This window comes from Aotus nancymaae, unplaced genomic scaffold (assembly GCF_030222135.1).
Source record: "Aotus nancymaae isolate 86718 unplaced genomic scaffold, 86718_ANA_hifiasm-v0.15.2.pri h1tg000003l, whole genome shotgun sequence".
Classification (NCBI taxonomy): domain Eukaryota; kingdom Metazoa; phylum Chordata; class Mammalia; order Primates; family Aotidae; genus Aotus; species Aotus nancymaae.
The window spans coordinates 6,994,718-7,014,528 of NW_026988414.1; the positions used below are offsets into that span (position 1 = coordinate 6,994,718).

The window sequence follows — 19,811 nt, forward strand, 5'->3', positions numbered from 1 at the left end:
GCCTCTAGCAACTGTGCTGGTTTCAGTGCATGTTCAACTGCTATAATTAGTATAGTTTTAATGTGCTCATTTTGCTGCATTAGGTTTGTATTTTGTTACTGTGTTTTGCCATGTTTGCATTTTTTACTCACCAATTTATTATTGGTGGTTGAACATTTTTCTTATCAACATTGAAAGTTTACTCCTGTCTAGTCCTCAGACCCCCTTCAGGCTTTACCAGTTGTCCCAGTAACATCCTTTAAAGCAGAAGGATCCAGTAGGCAATCAGACATTATACCTTAGCTTTCCCTTTTCTTTGAAGGAAAGTCCTTGACATTTTTGAAGATTACAGGTTGGTCATTTTGTAGAATGTCTCCCAACTTGATTTTGTCTGTTTCCTCATGCTTAGACTCAGGCCACAGATTTTGACAGGAACATCACTTCTCATTGCATAGGACTTTGATTTGTCTGATTACTAATGATGTTCACTTTGATCATTTGATCAAGGCAGTGTCTGCCAGGTTTTACTGCTGTGAAGTTATTTTTTCCCTTGGAAGTAATGTGTAGTTTATGGGGGAAGTATTCTGAAACTATCGCATTCACTACCACACTTTCCATTTATTCATTCATTTATATATATATAAATTCATGATTTCTTATTTTGTTCAATAGGTTATAATCCATTGCTATCATTAATTGGTATTGATGCTGAAATTACCCCCCGTTGGCCAGTGGGATCTCCTTCAACCTTGATCCTATGTCCTTTTGATATGTCTTTAGCATCCCTTGAGCACTTTCTTGCTTTCTGGCACTAGATATTCTAGATTCATCCTATAATTAGCCAATTACCATTCTCCAAAGAGGTCTGGTTCCTTTTATTGGAGAATGGTATTAGAGGCCAAGAGCTAGGTGCTAGAAACGTTCATATCACTGGGGAAGGAAGATGGTCACTGCTCTAAGGCCCCCTCAGTAGATGGAATTACAGCGCTAGCGGGAGTATGCATCTCTGTGTGCTTATGTATACACGCACACCATGCATGTATGTCTATGTCTTTTGAAATCCATTAGTCCACTCATATTTTCAGTTTCTCTTTTTTTGAGACGGAGTCTCACCCTGTCACCCAGGCTAGAGTATAGTGGCATGATCTTGGCTCACTGCAACCTCTGCCTCCTGGGTTCAAGTGATTCTTCTGTCTCAGCCTCCCAAGTAGCTGGGATTACAGGTGCCCACTACCAAGCCCGGCTAATTTTTTGTATTTTTAGTAGAGATGGGGTTTCACCATGTTGGCCAGGCTGGTTTCAAACTCCTGACCTCAAGTGATGCGCCCATCTCGGCCTCCCAGAGTGCTGGGATTACAGGCATGAGCCACCGTGCCTGGCCCAGCTTCAATCCACAGAGTTCATTCTAACTTTTTCCATTTCCACATTTGCATCTCCCAACTCTGGGTCCCATTGCCTTTAACAGATCTTTAAGAAAAATTTTTTTTCTTTTATTAAAGAGATAGGATCTTGCTCTGTGCCACTCAGGCTGAAGTGCAGTGGGGTGATCATAGCTTACTGCACCCTTGAACTCCTGGCCTCAGACAATCCTCCTCCTTAAGCTTCCTGAGTAGCAGGATCTATGGGCACCCACCAGCACATCTGGCTAATTTTTTTTTTTTTTGAGACGGAGTTTGGCTCTTGTTGCCCAGGCTGGAATGCAGTGGCGTGATCTCGGCTCACCACAACCTCTGCCTCCCAGGTTCAAGCTATTCTCCTGCCTCAGCCTCCTGAGTAGCCAGGACTACAGGCATGCTGCGCCACCACGCCTAGCTAATTTTGTATTTTTATTAGAGATGGGATTTCTCTGTGCTGATCAGGCTGGTCTCGAACTCCTGACCTCAGGCGATCTGCTAGCCTCGGCCTCCCAAAGTGCTGGGCTTACAGGCATGAGCCACCATGCCCAGCTACATCTAGCTAATTTTTAATTTTTTTGTAGAGACAGGATCCCACTGTGTTGCCCAGGCAGGCAGACCTTGAACCCCCAGCCTCATGCGATCCTTCTGCTTCTGCCTCCCAAAGTGCTGGGATTACAGGCATGAGCCACTGCGCCTGGCCCTTAATAGACCTTATTTGATCCATCCTCTACATATTGCAAATCTCCCATTGCTGCTTTGAATCCGTCTACATGGAGGCGCCATCATTGTGCTTGGGCTCCTACTTTCCCTGCCAGTCCTTCGTCCTCATGGGTGCCCTCCTCACCACACTTGGCCTTCAACATTCTGTGCAAGCTGGCTCTGCCTGCAAATGGCCTCCTCACATAGCTTATATTCTGACACCCATGCAGATACTCTATGATGTGGATACCCGCTTGGTGGGTAAGAGTGAATAAGAGTGAATTTTTCAGGAATGGAAGAGAACTCTGATTTTCTATGTTTTACTTTAGTGGTTCTAGCTGTGGGATTATTTTGATATTCTTTGAGTCCTTTCTGTTTTAGGTGTTATATTTTGCCTAATTCTGGGAAATTTAGTCATTATTTCTGCAAATATATTTTCACCCCCATTTGTGTTTGTCTCCCCTCCTGTGTGAGCTGTTGTGTGGCAGTTGATTTTCCTCATTTCTCTATTTTATCTCTTGCTTTTTCTTTTATGTGTTTTATGTCTTTCAACTGTCTTTTGGCCGAGTACCCCAAATCCGATATTTCAGATTGTTAATTTGTTCAACTGTATCCTTTCTGTTCTTCAGTCCATCTATTAAAGTTGATTATTTCACCAATTGTATCACATTATTTCAGTGATTATATTTTATCTGCCTATTTTTACACTCTATACCAGTACCAAATTTTCCTGTGTTGTTCCAGGGATTTTTGTCTGTATGTAAACACAAGTTAGTTTTAAAAATTTAGTTTAGGTTTGTATTGTACATACTGTCTCACAACTTAGTTTTGTTTTTTACATGGCACGTTTATGAAGTTGATTACACATAGAGATAGTTTGAATTGAATATAGTTTTAATATACCTCTGTGTGTGTGTGTGTGTGTGTGTGTGTGTGTGTAATTTTATATCCCTTTTATACTGAATTGTACTCATACCATTGCCTCACTTTCTTAAACAGAGTTGTAAGTTAGTTATTGGGTAGAGTGCAGTGGTCAGTATTCCTAACTGTTTTCATCTTTGGGGCCTTTAGATTGTTTTCAATTTTTAAATGGTATGATACTGAAATAAATATATGGATAAGATATTTTCCATTTGTGGGATCATTTTCCAGAATGGATTTATAGAATAGATCAAATGGACAAATAAATGAATCAATATATTTAGATTGTTAACCATGTAGAGGAATGCCTAGAACATAACAAGCATTCAAATAATATTTATTAGATGAAAGAATGTTAAAAAATTGCTTTCCAATGTGGTTTCTATTTTTATTCATACCAATGATAGGAGATGATCTATTTTCTTACAGCATCTTACACTTCAATTATTTTTATGATTTGATTGTAATCAGAAGAATTCTGTATCTGACTTGGATAAAAAATACTATCAGATGATGTAACTAAGGTTTTTTTCTATTTTTATTTTTACCTACTGGATGAATGAACATATGTTTTCTTACAGGACTGAATTTGCTCTTAAAGAAATCATGTCCTCTGGAGGTGCTGAAGATGATATCCCACAGGGTGAGAGGAAAACAGTTACAGATTTTTGTTACCTTCTGGATAAATCTAAGCAGCTGTTCAATGGGTTAAGGTTAGTGGACTCTTGGTGTTTTGAACTTTTCTTTAGTTCTGCATTTTTTTTTTTTTTTTTTTGGCTGATGTGTGGTAAGTTTCTGAAAATTATGGGTAGAATGTCATATAAATTTCTGTATTAGAGTGATCTTGATTTTTTTTCTTTGACATCATCTTAAAAATTCTTAGATTAAAAAAAATAGGAAAAGAGGATAACTTACACTGTTTTAGTCAAGTTAAAAAGAGCTATTTTGTGAGATGTTTTGTATGCATTACTCACACCAGATCTGATTTTCATTTGGTTTTGCACATTAGGGTGTTGAGGTCTGAGGAGCCTAGAAATGCATATGCAATTGGATGTGGAGCTTCCAATTTTCTGGGATGAAATGTCTGTGCCTAAAGTGATGATGGTTGCCATTGTCTACCACATCGGGGTGGTGGCGGGGCAGGGAGTGGGAAAAGTAATGATGGGGTGTTCTAAACCATGCTATTTATGATTTAGCCTATATTTCAGTTCTTGAGAGTCTTAGGATCACTGACTTCAGACCTAAAGCTTCATTAGCTTAGTTCCAGTTAGAAGAAAATTAATACAATAGGTAAAATACTAGGGATAAACAGGTTTCATTTTTGAAAATTTATATAGGAAGGAGTGATTGTAAAGATAAGAGTTATTTTAATTTACGGTTTATTTATGAATAAAATGCAACCTTGCCGGGCGTGGTGGCACGTGCCTGTAGTCCCAGCTACTCAGGAGGCTAAGTTGGGAGGATTGCTTGAGCCCAGGAGTTCTGGGCAGTAGTGCGCTATGCCTATCGGGTGTCTGCAGTAAGTTCGGTATCAATATGGTGACCTCCCGGGAGCGGAGGACGACCAGGTTGTCTAAGGAGGGGTGAACCGGCCCAGATCGGAAACGGAGCAGGTCAAAACTCCTATGCTGATCAGTAGTGGGATTGCACCTGTGAATAGCCACTGCACTCCAGCCTGGGCAACATAGCGAGACCCCATCTCTAAAAAAAAAATGCAACCTTTTTATCTTACACCTTATAATTGTATTATGCATCCCCAGGTTTGGAAATATACTGGCACGGTTTATTTTTAAACCAGATAATTTATCTTTTAAAAAAACTTCTATGTGAATTTTTCAAATACCATTCTGTCTAAAGCTACCCTTTTAATCATTCTCTTTTTTTTCTATATTCATTTGATTTGCTTCATGACACTTACCACTTCTTAAAATTATTTATTTGTTTATTATGTCTCTCCTGCATGAAAATGAAATGTCCCTAAGAGCAGGCCCCTGTTTGTCACTGTTTCTCTAGTATTTAAGCCTATGTCTTGCACATTGTAAAGACTTTGTAAATATTTGTTAAATGGAGGATTCCAAAGGCAGTGTTCTTAACTCCTGCACTCTGCTGCTTCCTCTTTTGTGCTGCAGAGGAGGTGTTTGAGATCATGTTTTTCTTTGACTTTATAAATTAATTATTTTTTTTTAAAGAATATTTTTTGTGGCCGGGCGCGGTGGCTCACACCTGTAATCCCAGCACTTTGGGAGGCCGAGGCAGGTGGATCACAAGGTCAAGAGATCGAGACCATCCTGGTCAACAAGGTGAAACCCCGTCTCTACTAAAAATACAAAAATTAGCTGGGCATGGTGGCGCGTGCCTGTAATCCCAGCTACTCGGGAGGCTGAGGCAGGAGAATTGCTTGAACCCAGGAGGCGGAGGTTGCAGCGAGCCGAGATCGCGCCATCGCACTCCAGCCTGGGTAACAAGAGCGAAACTCCGTCTCAAAAAAAAAAAAAAAAAGAATATTTCCTTTCACTATTTTAATTCAGAAGTTTTCCTTGGTATGCCTGGTGTTTAAGTCTTTTGTTTTCCTGTAACAGATTATTTTAAACCTCTTAAATTTGCGTAGACTTTTTTTTCCTTACCTTCCAGGTATATTTTTTTTCTTCAGCATTTAATTGGCACCCAGTATGTACCACATTCTGTTTTGGGCATGAAAATTCAGAGATAAAACTAACAGTCTCTGCCCTCAGTTACTCTATGAGGAAATTATAAAAAAACAAAACCCAAGGCAACCTTCTGCTCACAGTTAGCCTCAGCCTTAGCACATCCAGTGAGCCTATTTCCCACATATCTGTGTGCCTATTGAAATTAAGTAAATAAAAAGTTAAAAGAGGTGGCTCACGCCCATAATGCCAGCACTTTGGGAGGCTGAGGTGGGAGGTTCACTTGAGCCCAGGAGTTCGAGATCAGCCTGGGCAACATGGTGAAACCTCTAAAAAAAACATGAAAAAATTAGCTGGATGTGCTGGTGAGTGCCTAAAGTCACAGCTACTCAAAAGACTGAGGAAAGAGGATTGCTTGAGCCCAGGAGGTTGAGGCTTCAGTGAGCTGGGATCACACCACTGCACTCCAGCCTGGGTGACAGAGCAAGACCGTTTCCCAAAAAATAAAAATAAAATATTAAAGGGATTATAGATTTAAAGGGTAGGAAGGCATTTAAAGCTTGCATGTAAATCCCTTGTGTAACTTCTGCCACATCGGCTCTCAAACTTAAAATACTGACATAGTTATAATAGCTCGACCCCTTCTTCTTTTTGAGGCAGTTTTATGGAGCTATGTTTACATATAATAAAATTTGCCCATTCAGAGCTTACAATTGAAAAGTTTAGTATGTTTGCAGAGTTGTGCAACTATTACTACGATTTAATTTTGGATCTTTTTAATCACTCCCAAAAGAAATCAGGTTCCTGTTAGCAGTGATTCTGCATTCTTCCAAACCCTGATCCTTGACAACCACTAATCTACTTTTTGTCTCTGTTGATTTACCTATTTTGGATATTTTAATAAATAAGTGAAATCATATGATCTTCTTCATGGACTTCTTTCGTTAGCATGTTTTTGAGGTTCATCTGTGTTGTAGCATGTGTTACTACTTTTATTACTGATTAATATTCCATTTATCACAATTTGTCCAGTCATCAGTTGATAGACATTTGAGTTTTTTGGCTATCAAGAATAACAGTGCTATGAACATTTGTGTGCAAGTTTTTATGTGAGCATAGGTTTTCTTTTTTTTTTCTTTCTTTTTTTTTTTGGGATGGAGTTTAGCTCTTGTCACCCAGGCTGCAGTGCAATCATAGAATTTCGGCTCACTGCAGCCTCCGCTTCCTGGGTTCAAGCGATTCTCCTACCTCAGCCTCTCGAGTAACTGGGATTACAGGCATGTGCCACCACACTCAACTAATTTTTGTATTTTTAGTAGAGATGGGTTTCACTGTGTTGGCCAGGCTGGTCTCGAACTCCTAACCTCAGGTGATCCACCCGCCTCGGCCTCCCAAAGTGCTGGGATTACAGTTATTTTGGCATATACCAAGGAGTAGAATTCCTGGGTCATATGGTAATTCTGTGTTTAACCTTTTGAGGACCTGCCAGACTGTTTTCCAGAGTGACCTCATCACCAGTATTGTGTTCCAATTTGTCCTCGTCCTCACCAACACTTAATTGTTTTCTGTCCTTTTGATTATAGACATCCTAGTGGGTGTAAAATCGTATCTCTTTGTGGTTTTGATTTGAATTTTCCTAATGTTTGGCATCTGTTTATGTGCTTATTAGCCATTTTTGTTTCTTCTTTTGGAAAATGTCTGTTCTAGTTCTTTGACCAGTTAAAAAAATTGGGTTATTTAAAAAATTATTAAGTTATTGGCTGGGCGCAGTGGCTCACATCTGTAATCCCAGTACTTTGGTAGGCTGAGTTGGGCGGATCACGAGGTCAGGAGTTTGAGACCAGCCTGGCTAACCTGGTAAAACCCTTTCTCTACTAAAAAAAACAAATTAGCCGGGCATGGTGGCAGGTGCCTATAATCCCAGCTACACCAGAGGCTGAGGCAGGGAATTGCTTGAACCTGGGAGGCAGAGGTTGCAGTGAGCCAAGATGGTACCACTGCACTCCAGCCTGGGTGACAGAGCAAGACTCTGTCTCAAAAAAAAAAATTAAGTTACAATTGTTTATATATTTTGGATACAAGTCCCTTATCCCTTATAAGATGTATGACCTTTGAAGCACAAATGTATAAGATGTATGACCTTTGAAGCACAAATGTTTTAATTTTAATAAAGTTAAACTTGTCATCCTTCTCTTTTATTGCTTGTACTTTTGGTGTTGTATCTAAGAAATCATTGCCTAACCTAAGGTCACGAAAATTTACATTTGTGTTTTCTTCTACGAGTTTTATAATTTTAGCTCTTACATTTAGGTCTGTGATCCATTTTGAGTTATTTTTATTTGAATTTTTTGAGACGGATTCTCGCTCTATGACCCAGGCTGGAGTGCAGTGGACAATCGCAGCTCACTGCAGCCTCTGCCTCCCAGGTTCAAGCAATTTTCCTGCCTTAGCCTTCTTAGTAGCTGGGATTATAGGCATGTGCCACCACATCTGGCTAATTTTTGTATTCTTTTTAGTAGAAATGGGATTTTGCCAGGTTGGCCAGGCTGGTCTTGAACTTCTAACCTCAAGTGATCCACCCGCCTCGGCCTCCCAAATTGCTGGGATTGCAGGCATGAGCCACTATGCCCAGCCCATGTTGAGTTAATATTTGTTTATGGAATGGGATGTTAGTTTTATGTAATTTATTTATTTATTTATTTATTTTTGGAGACGGAGTTTCGCTCGTTACCCAGGCTGGAGTGCAATGGTGCGATCTCGGCTCACCACAACCTCCGCCTCCTGGGTTCAGGCAATTCTCCCGCCTCAGCTTCCTGAGTAGCTGAGATTACAGGCACGCGCCACCATGCCCAGCTAATTTTTTGTATTTTTAGTAGAGACGGGGTTTCACCATATTGACCAGGATGGTCTTGATCTCTTGACCTCCTGATCCACCCGCCTCGGCCTCCCAAAGTGCTGGGATTACAGGCATGAGCCACCCGGCCAGTTTTATGTTATTTTTTAAACCAGAAAAAAATTTCCAATTATTTTGATTATTGCATATTTTGCATTTTTTCTTTTTAAATATTGATACATAATAATTTTACATATGTATGGGGTACATGTGATATTTTGATACATACATACAATTGTAATGATCACATCATGGATTTGGGATATCCATCACTTCAAACATTTATCATTTCTTTGTGTTGGGAACATTTTAAATCTACTCTTTGAGCTATTTCGAAATATAAATCTTATATCCCAGGTGTGGAGTAGTATCTTTCTAATGTGCTGTTTGAAAATTTGGCAATACTAATAATGATAAATTTTGATCTGTCACCTGGAGGAGTGGATAAGCAAATATACCTGGGATATATTTTCAGTGTTTTATTGAATGACCCTCTTCAATTTAAATAAGCCATAATTGGCTGGGCTCGGTGGCTCACGCTGTAATCCCAGCATTTTGGGAGGCAAAGACAGATGGATCACCTGAGGTCAGGAGTTTGAGACCAGCCTGGCCAACATGGTGAAATCCTGTCTCTACTAAAAATACAAAAATTAGCTGGGCGTGGTGGCGCACACCGGTAATCTCAGCTACTCGGGAGGCTGAGACAGGAGAATCTCTTGAACGCAGGAGGCAGAGGTTTCAGTTAGCTGAGATCATGCCACTGCACTCTAGCCTGGGTGACAGAGCAAGACTTTGTCTCAAAAAAAAAACAATAAAAATAAATAAATGAATAAGCCGTAATTATTTATACAAAAATAGGTTTATGGTGAGTAAAGTATATATCTTCTCTGAATGCTTTTGGATTTTTGTTTGAGAGAGATGTGCCTAATGACTGTCCAATACAGCAGCCATAGTTTTTTCTTTTTTTGTTTATATAAATGAAAGTGTCTCCAGGAGCAGTGCCTGATACCTGTAATCCCAGCACTTTGGGAGGCCAAGGCAGGAGGATCACTTGAAGCCAAGAGCTAAAGAACAGCCTGGCGACATAGCAAGAGCCCATCTACCAAAAATTTAAAATTAGCTAGGTATGGTGATGTATCTTTAGTCCTAGCAACTTGGGAGGCTGAGGTGGGAGGATCACTTGAGCCCAGGAATTAAAACTGCAGTGAGCTATGTTCATGCCACTGCACTCCAGCCTGGACAATGTAGTGAGACCCTGTTTCTTTTTTAAAAGAAAAGAGAAAGGCCAGGCACGGTGGCTCACACCTGTAATCCCAGTACTTTGGAAGGCCAAGGCAGTCAGATCACAAGGTCAGAAGTTCGAGACCAGCCTGGCCAGTATGGTGAAACCCCATCTCTATTAAAAATACGAAAGTTAGCCAGGTGTGGTGGCATGCACCTGTAGTCCCAGCTACTCAGTAGGCTGAGGCAGAAGAATTGTTTGGATCCGGGAGACAGAGGTTGCAGTGAGCCGAGATTACATCACTACACTCCAGCCTGGGCGACTGAGCAAGACTCTGTCTTAAAAGAATAAAAAAAAAGAAAAATGTGTTCTTTGTTCAGTATTAGACCTTGATTAGAAAGGGCTCTCTTAATCAGTTGTGTAGGCCTTCCTTAAAGTTCCCTGTGGTAGTGGGTTAGATTAGTGGTGTGTGTTGGCATTCTTGTCTACACTACTCTCTGTTTCCTGTCCAAAGAAGATCTTTGAGTTATGTCAGTCAAACACCTCTTTTCTTTCAAGCATTGATATTGCTTTATGAGCATTTCTTTAGAAAGGGACAAGGTTTATTTTAGAATAATTATGAAGTTTTTTTGGTTGCCATCCCCCTGCACCCACCCTCACCCCCTTATTTGAGTTGGTCTCAGTAGGTCCATAGTTCTTATAGAGAACAAGAAATGTATTGGTAGTAATCTGGATGAGCTTTGGAGTTTGGGAAAATGGTATGAAGTGGGATCCAGCTGGAATAGTGTCCATTTTTAACATTAAGCTCTTTCCATCTGGCATTCTCTTCACTGTTAGTGCTTGTCTTTTGTTTTTTCTCCTTTTCCACATTTTCTAACGTGCTTTTCTTTTTGCTTTCTTTCTTCAATTCATGAACTGTGTATTAAACTTATTACTGAAATATAATAGACTTGCAGAAAAGTGCACATGCTATAAGTATGTTTTTAAGAAACTGAACACACCCATGTGACTTGTATTCAGATGAAGAAATAGAACACACAGCACCTCAGAAACCTTCCCCCTTGTGTTCCCTGTTACTTGAACTTTTTTTTTTTTTTTTTTTTTTTTTTTTGAGACGGAGTTTCGCTCGTTACCCATGCTGGAGTGCAATGGCGCGATCTCGGCTCACTGCAACCTCCGCCTCCTGGGTTCAGGCAATTCTCCTGCCTCAGCCTCCTGAGTAGCTGGGATTACAGGCACGCGCCACCATGCCCAGCTAGTTTTTTGTATTAGTAGAGACGGGGTTTCACCATGTTGACCAGGATGGTCTCGATCTCTTGACCTCGTGATCCACCCGCCTCGGCCTCCCAAAGTGCTGGGATTACAGGCTTGAGCCACCGCGCCCGGCCTACTTGAACTTTTTAACTGTTTATGAGCAGAGTGAAAAAGTGCATTTCAGTGCATGAAGGGTTTCAGATTTTTTGTATGTCTCATTTGGGATATAATAAATTCTCTTTTTACTTTTGGAGGTGTGTCTTCCCACGTTATATTAAGCTGTTCATCTAAGTTGTCAGAGCCTTTCGTTTTCCCAGCTGTGTATATCTTAATGGAATATTTTTCTTGACTGAAAATACTTTCTTATAATATGTGCATAATAGTTTATCTCTTCTTTCCACTCACTGTGTAAGAAAACATAATCCAAAAATTAAGAATTGGATGAAATAAATAATGTTTCACATATAATGGCTCTTGCATGTAGTTACAATAGTAATGAAGTGAGAATAATGTTAGAAAAAGCTTTGAATACTGTCAGAAAATGATCAAAAGCCCAAGTGCTTGCAGGGTTCTGGTTGCCATGGTGACTAAGACTGTCGAAGCAGAATGGAATACTTAGTGGGATTATATAAGGCAGCATCTCGAGACATGTATTTGAGAAACACAGCTGTGTCTATCAGTGATATCCCTAACTTGCAGTGTTTTGCAAAAGCAGAGCCCGTTAAGTCACTAATTATTTGACTCCAGAGGAGCAAATATACAAAGCCAAAGAAGCCTCAGAGGCCACAAATAGTATATATAATATTATATATTATAATACTTATAATAGTACATATAGTGTGAGTGGATGTGCAATATGTCTTTTTAATTGGGAGGTGCACTAACGTGAAGTGTAAAAACCTTAAATGAAAATAATTACATAAATTATTTTTATTAAATATGCTCCCAGCCAGACAGAGTGGCTCACATCTGTAATCTCAGCACTTTGGGAAGCCGAGGTGGGTGGATCACTTAATGTTGGGAGTTCAAGACCAGCCTGACCAATATGGAGAAGCCCCGTCTCTACTAAAAATACAAAATAGCTGGGCGTGGTGGCACATGCCTGTAATTCTAGCTACTTGGGAGGCTGAGGCAGGAGAATCACTTGAACCCTGGAGGTGGAGGTTTCAGTGAGCCAAGATTGCGCCATTGCACTCCAGCCTGGGCAACAAGAGCAAAACTCCACCTCAAAAAAATAAAATAAATAAATGAATAAATAAGTATGCTCCCAGTATTCAAATTAAGAAAGAAATTTCTTCAGTGCTTCCTTTAGAAGCCTGTTTTTAGGATACCCTTCTTCCTAAAGAGGAGAGGATAACTGAGAAATTGTTTGTTCCATTGACTTCTTCTTCCCCTCCTCTGCCCTTTTCTTCTTTCTTCCCTCTTCTCCTTCTTCAGAAAATTAATATTCTCTTAGAGGCTAGTTCTGCAAACTGGTAATGGTAAGGTTATTGTTATTGAAATAAATAACTATGTTATTTTAGAGATTATACCCTAAACTGTACAAGTTTGTGGTATAAGCTGTTGTTTTATATGGCTTACCACCAAAAGAATTGGACTTGCATTTGAGGTAGACTGCCACCAGAGTGCAGTAGGTATCTTGATTGCATGCTCTCAAAAAATCGTTGACTAGACAGGGCGTGGTGGCTCATACCTATAATCTCAGCACTTTGGGAGGCTGAGGCAGGTGGATCACTTGAAGTCAGGAGTTCGAGACTAGCCTGACCAACATGGTGAAACCCTGTCCCTATTAAAAATACAGAATTAGTTGGGTGTCATGGTACACGCCTGTAATCTCAGCTACTTGGGAGGCTGAGGCAGGAGCATCGCTTGAACCTAGGTGGCAGAGGTGGTGGTGAGCCCAGATTGCACCATTGCACTCCAGCCTGGGCAACAAGAGCAAAATTCTGTCTCAAAAATAAATAAATAAATAAATAAATAAATAAAAAGAAAATCATTGACTAACAGAAATTTAATATAAGCCAAAAATGTTATTTAAAGTTTTCTAGCCACATTAAAAACTAAAAAGAAATAAATGAAATTAATTTTAATAATATTCAATCAATAAATCAAAAATATTCTACTTAGTCATAAATCAATACAGAAAAATTAGTGATGAGATATTTTACATTGTTTTTTATACTAAGTCTTTGAAACACAGTGAGTATTTTTACACTTACATACATTTCAGTTAAGATTAACTACATTGAAGTGCTTGGTAGCCATGTGTGGCTGTTTGCTCAGGCAAAATTCCTCCCAGCTGTAGTGTATGTTCTCATAATGGCCCACTGTGCTTTCTGGTGAATGTACATTGGCTATTTTGGGGTTGTCTTCTTCACTGATCCATCAGATATCCCAGTTTTGCTTCCTTTGTCTCCTCCAACATAGATGCTAGTAGCATGCAGGTCTTTTGGCTATTGGTAATTTTTCTCCAGCCACCTGTATTTTGGGGTTTGATGGTTACCATATTACTGTATTAGTTTGCTATGGCTGCCATAACAAGAAGCCCTCTCTCCTTGGGTTGCAGATGGCTGCCTTCTTCCTGTGCTCTCACATGGTCATCTTTGCATGCATTTGTGCCCTGGCATTTCTCTGTTTGTGCTAATGTCTTATTCTAAGAACACAGCTTATATTGTATTAAAACCTTTCCTAAAGGCTTTTAAAAAATTTAATTACGTCTTTAAAAACCCTATCTCCAGATACAGTGAAAATCTGAGAAACTGGGAGTTAGAGCTTCAGCATACAAGTTTTGGGGATAACAATTCAGCCCATAACCCTTGGTTTTATTGAAAATGTTATCAGTGGGTTTTTGCGTTATTATCTGTTTGTTCTGTTTTGGGAAGGTATCTGAATAGATTCAGTACTATGCTGTCACCATTTCCCCAGAATCTAGAAAATTAGCTATTTAAATGCTATACTAAAATATTAAACAATAAAATAACTTAGCTTCCACACATGACTGAGAACATATGATGTTTGGTTTTCCATTTCTGAATTACTTAACTTAAAATGATGGTCTCCGATTCCATCCAGGTTGCTGCAGATGCCATTATTTCATTCCTTTTTATGGCTGAGTAGTATTCCATCATATATATATGTTTTGTATATATAAAACAATTTCTTTATCTGCTTGTTGATTGATGGGCATTTGGACTGGTTCCATATTTTTGCAGTTGCAAATTGTGCTGTTATAACCGTGTGTGCAAGTTATCCTTTTTGTATAGTGACTTCTTTTCCTCTGGGTATCTACCCAGAGGGATTGCTGGATCAAATGGTAGTTCTATTTTTAGTTATTTAAGGAATCTCTACACTGTTTTTCATAGTGGTTGTACTAGTTTACATTCCCACCAGCAGTGTAAAAGTGTTCCCTTTTAACCACCTCAATAGTGGTTACTTTTAAGGATTCTTCAGGAGCATAGAGAGACAATTAAAAAGATATGTTAAGGACCCCGAAGAATTCATTAAATCCTCAAAACAGTGTCATTAGTGTCTATTATCTTGGTTCTACAGATGAGAAAAACAAAGCTTTGCCAGATAAAGTAATAGCCTATGTTAACGTGATAGATTATAATTTGAAAAGTGCTACTTCCAAGAAGTTTTTCCTCAATTTAGGAGTAAGGATTCCAAACACAGATGAATGTTTGACTTTAAGAATAAAGGCAGGCCAGGCCGGGCGCGGTGGCTCAAGCCTGTAATCCCAGCACTTTGGGAGGCCGAGGTGGGTGGATCACAAGGTCAAGAGATCGAGACCATCCTGGTCGACATGGTGAAACCCCGTCTCTACTAATACAAAAAATTAGCTGGGCACGGTGGCGCGTGCCTGTAATCCCAGCTACTCAGGAGGCTGAGGCAGGAGAATTGCCTGAACCCGGGAGGCGGAGGTTGCGGTGAGCCGAGATCGCGCCATTGCACTCCAGCCTGGGTATCAAGAGCGAAACTCCGTCTCAAAAAAAAAAAAAAAAAAAAAAAAAGAATAAAGGCAGGCCAGACACAGTGACTCACACCTGTAATTTTAGCACTTAGGGAGGCCAAGGCGGTACATGTAATACAGTCACAGCCTTGCATGATGCTGGTGCCTGGAAATGCCTGCCCCACTTCAAGCCTGTGGGTGCAGGGAGCTTCTTAAGATCCTGAGAACACAGGGAAGCCTGGGTCCAAAGCTGCAGCTGGGTGGGTGCAGTTGTGCCCAGGAGCACCTGGCTTCTGCCCCTCCAACTCAGTAAGTGGCCTGGCTCCCACCGGTTCCTGGCCTCCATCCATTTTGCGGAGCATGCAGCCCTGGCCACGACTCTCCTACTGCAGTTGGCATCCCTGCAGCAGCTGCTCCAGATGGGCTGCCACTGCCATCATAATCCCAGCTACTTGAGAGACTGAGGCGCGAGAATCATTTGAACCTGGGAGGGAGAGGTTGCAATGAGTGGAAATCACACCACTTTACTCTAGCCTGGACAACAGAGTGAGACTCTGCCTCAAAAAAAATATTAGTTGAGTGTGGTGGTAGGCACCTGTAGTCCCAGCTACTCAGGAGGCTGAGGCAGGAGAATTGCTTGAGCCCAGGAGTTTGAGGCAGCAGTGAGCTATGATCATGTCATTGCACACCAGCCTGGGGGAATAGAGTAAGACCCTGTCTTTGAAAACAAAAAAGCCCCCCCAAAACCACTGGGTCTATGAAGGGGTAAAGCAAATACTGGTGCTAAACGAGGAAATGCTCGATTGGGCTTTGCAAGTCTCAAATGCAATTTGGTCCCATATACACATGAACACAGAAACATGGACTGGAACAAAGATGTCCCTGTAATATAGTCCTCTCTGTTTAAACAAGAATGTGTGAGTGGGGCTGTGTGTTCTTTGACTGAAAACCTAATTCAGAGAAGTTGGCTTATTCCTTTGCCTTTGACCACAGCTTTGTTGGAGGTCAGCAGCATCATAAGAGCCAGGGAGCGGACCCGGCATGTTGGCTCACACCTGTAATTCCAGCACTTTGGGAAGCCAAAGCGGGTGGATCACTTGACATCAGGAGTTTGAGACCAGCCTATCCAACATGGTGAAACCTCATCTCTACTGAAAATACAAAACAGTTAGCTGGGTGTGGTGGCACATGCCTGTAATCCCAGCTACTCGGGAAGCTGAGGCATGAGAATGGCTTGAACCTGGGAGGCGGAGGTTGCAGTGAGCCAAGATCATGCGACTATACTCTAGCCTGGGTGAAGTGAGACTCTGTCTCAAAAGACCAAAAAAAAAAAAAAAAAAAAAAAAAAAGCCAGGGAGCAGAATGTGCTCCCAGAAAAGAACTAAGAACTTTGTGTACAAAATCTAGGTGGTTGTTCCATATGGTAGAAAAGAGAGAGCATTGGATTAAGAGGTAGAAGGTTTGAATTTGAATCATAGCTCTACAGCTTACTGGCCATGATTCCTAAATAACTTCCAGTATGTATGTTTATTTTTGTGTATGTATGTGTGTGTATATATATACACACACGTACCCCGGGGAAGCCAAGCATTTAGGGACTGGACTAAGGAAAGAGAAGTTAATGGAAGAGATTGTAAGGACAGAAAAAAGAGTTATAAGATGGTGAGAAAGTGGTGGCCAGTGTAATGCCATAGAGAGGACTGATAAAAGGAGCATTGAAAAAAAAATAATAATAATAAATTAAAAAAAATTTTTTTTAAAAAGAAGCACTTAAGGTGCCCTTGGACTTGGTCCCATTGTAGGTATACATAGGGATCAATGATCTTAGCTAATTTAGGTTAGTAAAGATGGGGGATTTAAAGAAAATTTACAGAGATTTCCTGATTTTGAGATCTCAACATTACCTTTGAAACATCCCTGTTAATCAGGTTTAATTATTTGCACTGTGTTTCTTCCTACCATAGTCTCCTGAGTTCTATTGATAGAACTGAGGATTTTAAAAAAAGAAAGATTAGTGTCATACTTTTACTTTCCTCCAAAATCTTGGAGAAAATAATATGATTAGCCAATTTATAACATAGGTGCCTTTGCAAAATGTGAAATATAAGGTCATTTAAATTATGGGGTAATTCACAGAGCCCCATTTAATTTAATTCTATGGACCATTAATTTCCCATCTTCGCTGACAGTAATAATGACCAAATGATATATTCAAAGTTTAAAATCAGAGTCAAGCTCTGAGTAGTATAGGGTTTTTTTTGAAACTCTTTATAGAGTACCTTAGTTAATTTTAGATGCTGATCATATTATAATGGTTTGTATGTTAACTTCTATGACATTTCTCGTTAGAAAAGGGATGATCATAGGACTGGTGCAGTGGCTCACGCCTGTAATCCCAGCACTTTGGGAGGCTGAGGAGGGCAGATCATGAGGTCAGGAGATTGAGACCATCCTGGCCAACATGGTGAAACCCCGTCTCTAAAAAAAAAAAAAGAAAAAGAAAAAGGATAATCATAGGAGTTTTCCTATGGGAAAATTTTTAAAAATTTAAACCCTATTTTGAAAAAGAAATTGGTGTCTTTGTAACTTATTTAGACCAGAATAGTAGATGTTTTAAATTTTTTTGAGGAAAATAGTATTATAGAAGTTAGCCAACATTGTTCATAGCTGTAAATCAGAAAATATTTATATATTACAGCTTACTTTTAGTAGCCCTAGTATAGCATTTTAGATCACTTTTTGTGTATTTTTGGCCTGCATACAAAGATCCCTTCCTTTATAACCCTTTCTACTTGACACCTGAAATAAAACACTCTTTTCTCCCTTAACAAGATGTATTACTCAGATTTATTAATTTTGTCAGTTTTGGAAACTCAAAGAAACTTGCAGGCAAATGCTTACTTGAAAAATAGCCTGAGACTTTAGATAGTATCCTTAATGAAACACAGTAATTGTCAGTTGTCACAAAGTTGATGTTGATGACAAATGCTTGTACATAAAAATACTTTCTTCATAACACCAGCTGCTTCATAAGAGTCTTAAATTTAGTTTCTAGCAGCATCTTACATTTAAAAATATCTGATTAGGTCTTCCTAATGTAACCTCTCAAAAATACCAGGCAAGGTGGCTCACACCTGTAATCCCAGCACTTTGGGAGGCCGAGGCGGGCAGATCACCTGAGTTCAGGAGTTCAAGACCAGTCTGACCAACATGGAGAAACCCCATCTCTACTGAAAATACAAAAATTAGCTGGGTGTGTGTCGCACGCCTGTAATCCCAACTACTCAGGAAGCTGAGGCAGGAGGATTGCTTGAACCGGGGAGGCGGAGGTTGCAGTGAGCTGAGGCGCCATGGCACTCCCTCCAGCCTGGGCAACAAGACTGAAACTCCATCTCAAAAAAAAAAAGATGAAAACTTGTAATAAATGTGGGAATCTAATATCTGTGGTTAGCCTATTTCTGTAATCTGAAATGAATTTCAGCTTATAAGGAAAATGGAAATGGATTTTTAACAGGCGGTTTTAAACTTGCTAATTTTTGCTATTGTACCTGAAAATTTTGGGTAGGAAAACCTCTTGCTTTCTTATTCATTATCTTAACATCTGGTTCAAAAATACAGATCTTTTTTCACCCCTCACTTCCACCTACAGAAATTTACCTTTCATTCATATTATGTAGCTATTCAAATTTATTAGTATGAAGATATTTACTACGGCATTTTTTTTTTTTAAATAAGAGAGGCCAGGCACAGTGGCTCACACCTGTAATCCTAGCAATTTGAGAGGCTAAGATGGGTGGATCACTTGAGGTCAGTAGTTTGAGACCAGCCTGGCCAATGTGGTGAAACCCCGTCTCTACTAAAAATACAAAAATTAGCTGGGCAAGGTGGTGCGTGCCTGTAGTCCCAGCTACTCAGGAGGCTGAGGCAGGAGAATTGCTTGAATCTGGGAGGCAGAGGTTGTGGTGAGCCGAGATCGCGCCATTGCACTCTAGCCTGGGTGACAAGAGCGAAACTCTGTCTCAAAAAAAAAAAAAATACACAAAAAAAATTAGCTGGACATGGTGGTGCACACCTGTAATCCCAGCTACTCAGGAGGCTGAGGCAGGAGAATTGCTCAAACCCAGGAGGCAGAGGTTGCAGTGTACCACTGCACTCCAGCCTGGGCTACAGAGCAAGACTCTGTCTCAATAATAATAATAAATAAAACAGGGAAAAACTAGAAAGAATATAAATGTTCATCAGGAAGATATTGGTTAAATAAGTTGGTTCATTATATACTACTTTGTACACAGTAAATATTGATACAGTTCTCTGTATTAAATAAACATGATATGTTCTTAAATTAAAAAGACATGTTGCAGGATATTATGTATAGTTTGATCCCTTTGGTGTAACATAATGGAAAAAGTCATATATATACTTAAATGTGAACAGAGAAATAAATCATTCTTTTTTGTTTGTTTCTTGAGACAAAGTCTCACTCTCATTCACCCAGTCTGGAGTGCAGTGATGTGATTATGGCTCACTGCAGCCTCAGCTTCCAGGGCTCAAGTGGTCCTCCCACCTCAACCACCCAAGTAGCTGAGAATACAGGTACCTGCCACCACACTTGGCTAATTTATTGGTGTGTGTGTGTGTTGGGGGGTGGTTGGGGATTTACTGTATTTTTTTATAGAGACGGGCTCCCCTGTGTTGCCCAGGCTGGTCTCGAACTTCTGGACTCAAGTGATCCTCCCACCTCAGCCTCCAAAAGTGCTGGGATTATAGGTGTGAGCCACAGCACCCCGCCAAAATCATTCTTTTTGGTGGTTGTTTGTGGGGACCAAAGTTGAAAGGAGAAGCAAGAGAGCAT

General features: G+C 40.1%; 1 protein-coding gene across 2 annotated transcripts in view; it reads left to right on the forward strand.

Moving 5' to 3' along the window:
• SCAI (suppressor of cancer cell invasion) overlaps positions 1–19,811 on the forward strand; it is a 181,408-nt gene that overhangs the window by 86,206 nt on the left and 75,391 nt on the right. For both annotated transcript variants that reach the window (XR_010343277.1, XM_064378032.1), the window contains exon 3: positions 3,578–3,709. Coding sequence is in view for 1 of the 2 variants with exons in the window: in XM_064378032.1 (XP_064234102.1) it covers positions 3,578–3,709 (132 nt within the window). In the remaining variant the exon portion in view is untranslated. The remainder of the gene's footprint in view (positions 1–3,577; positions 3,710–19,811) is intronic.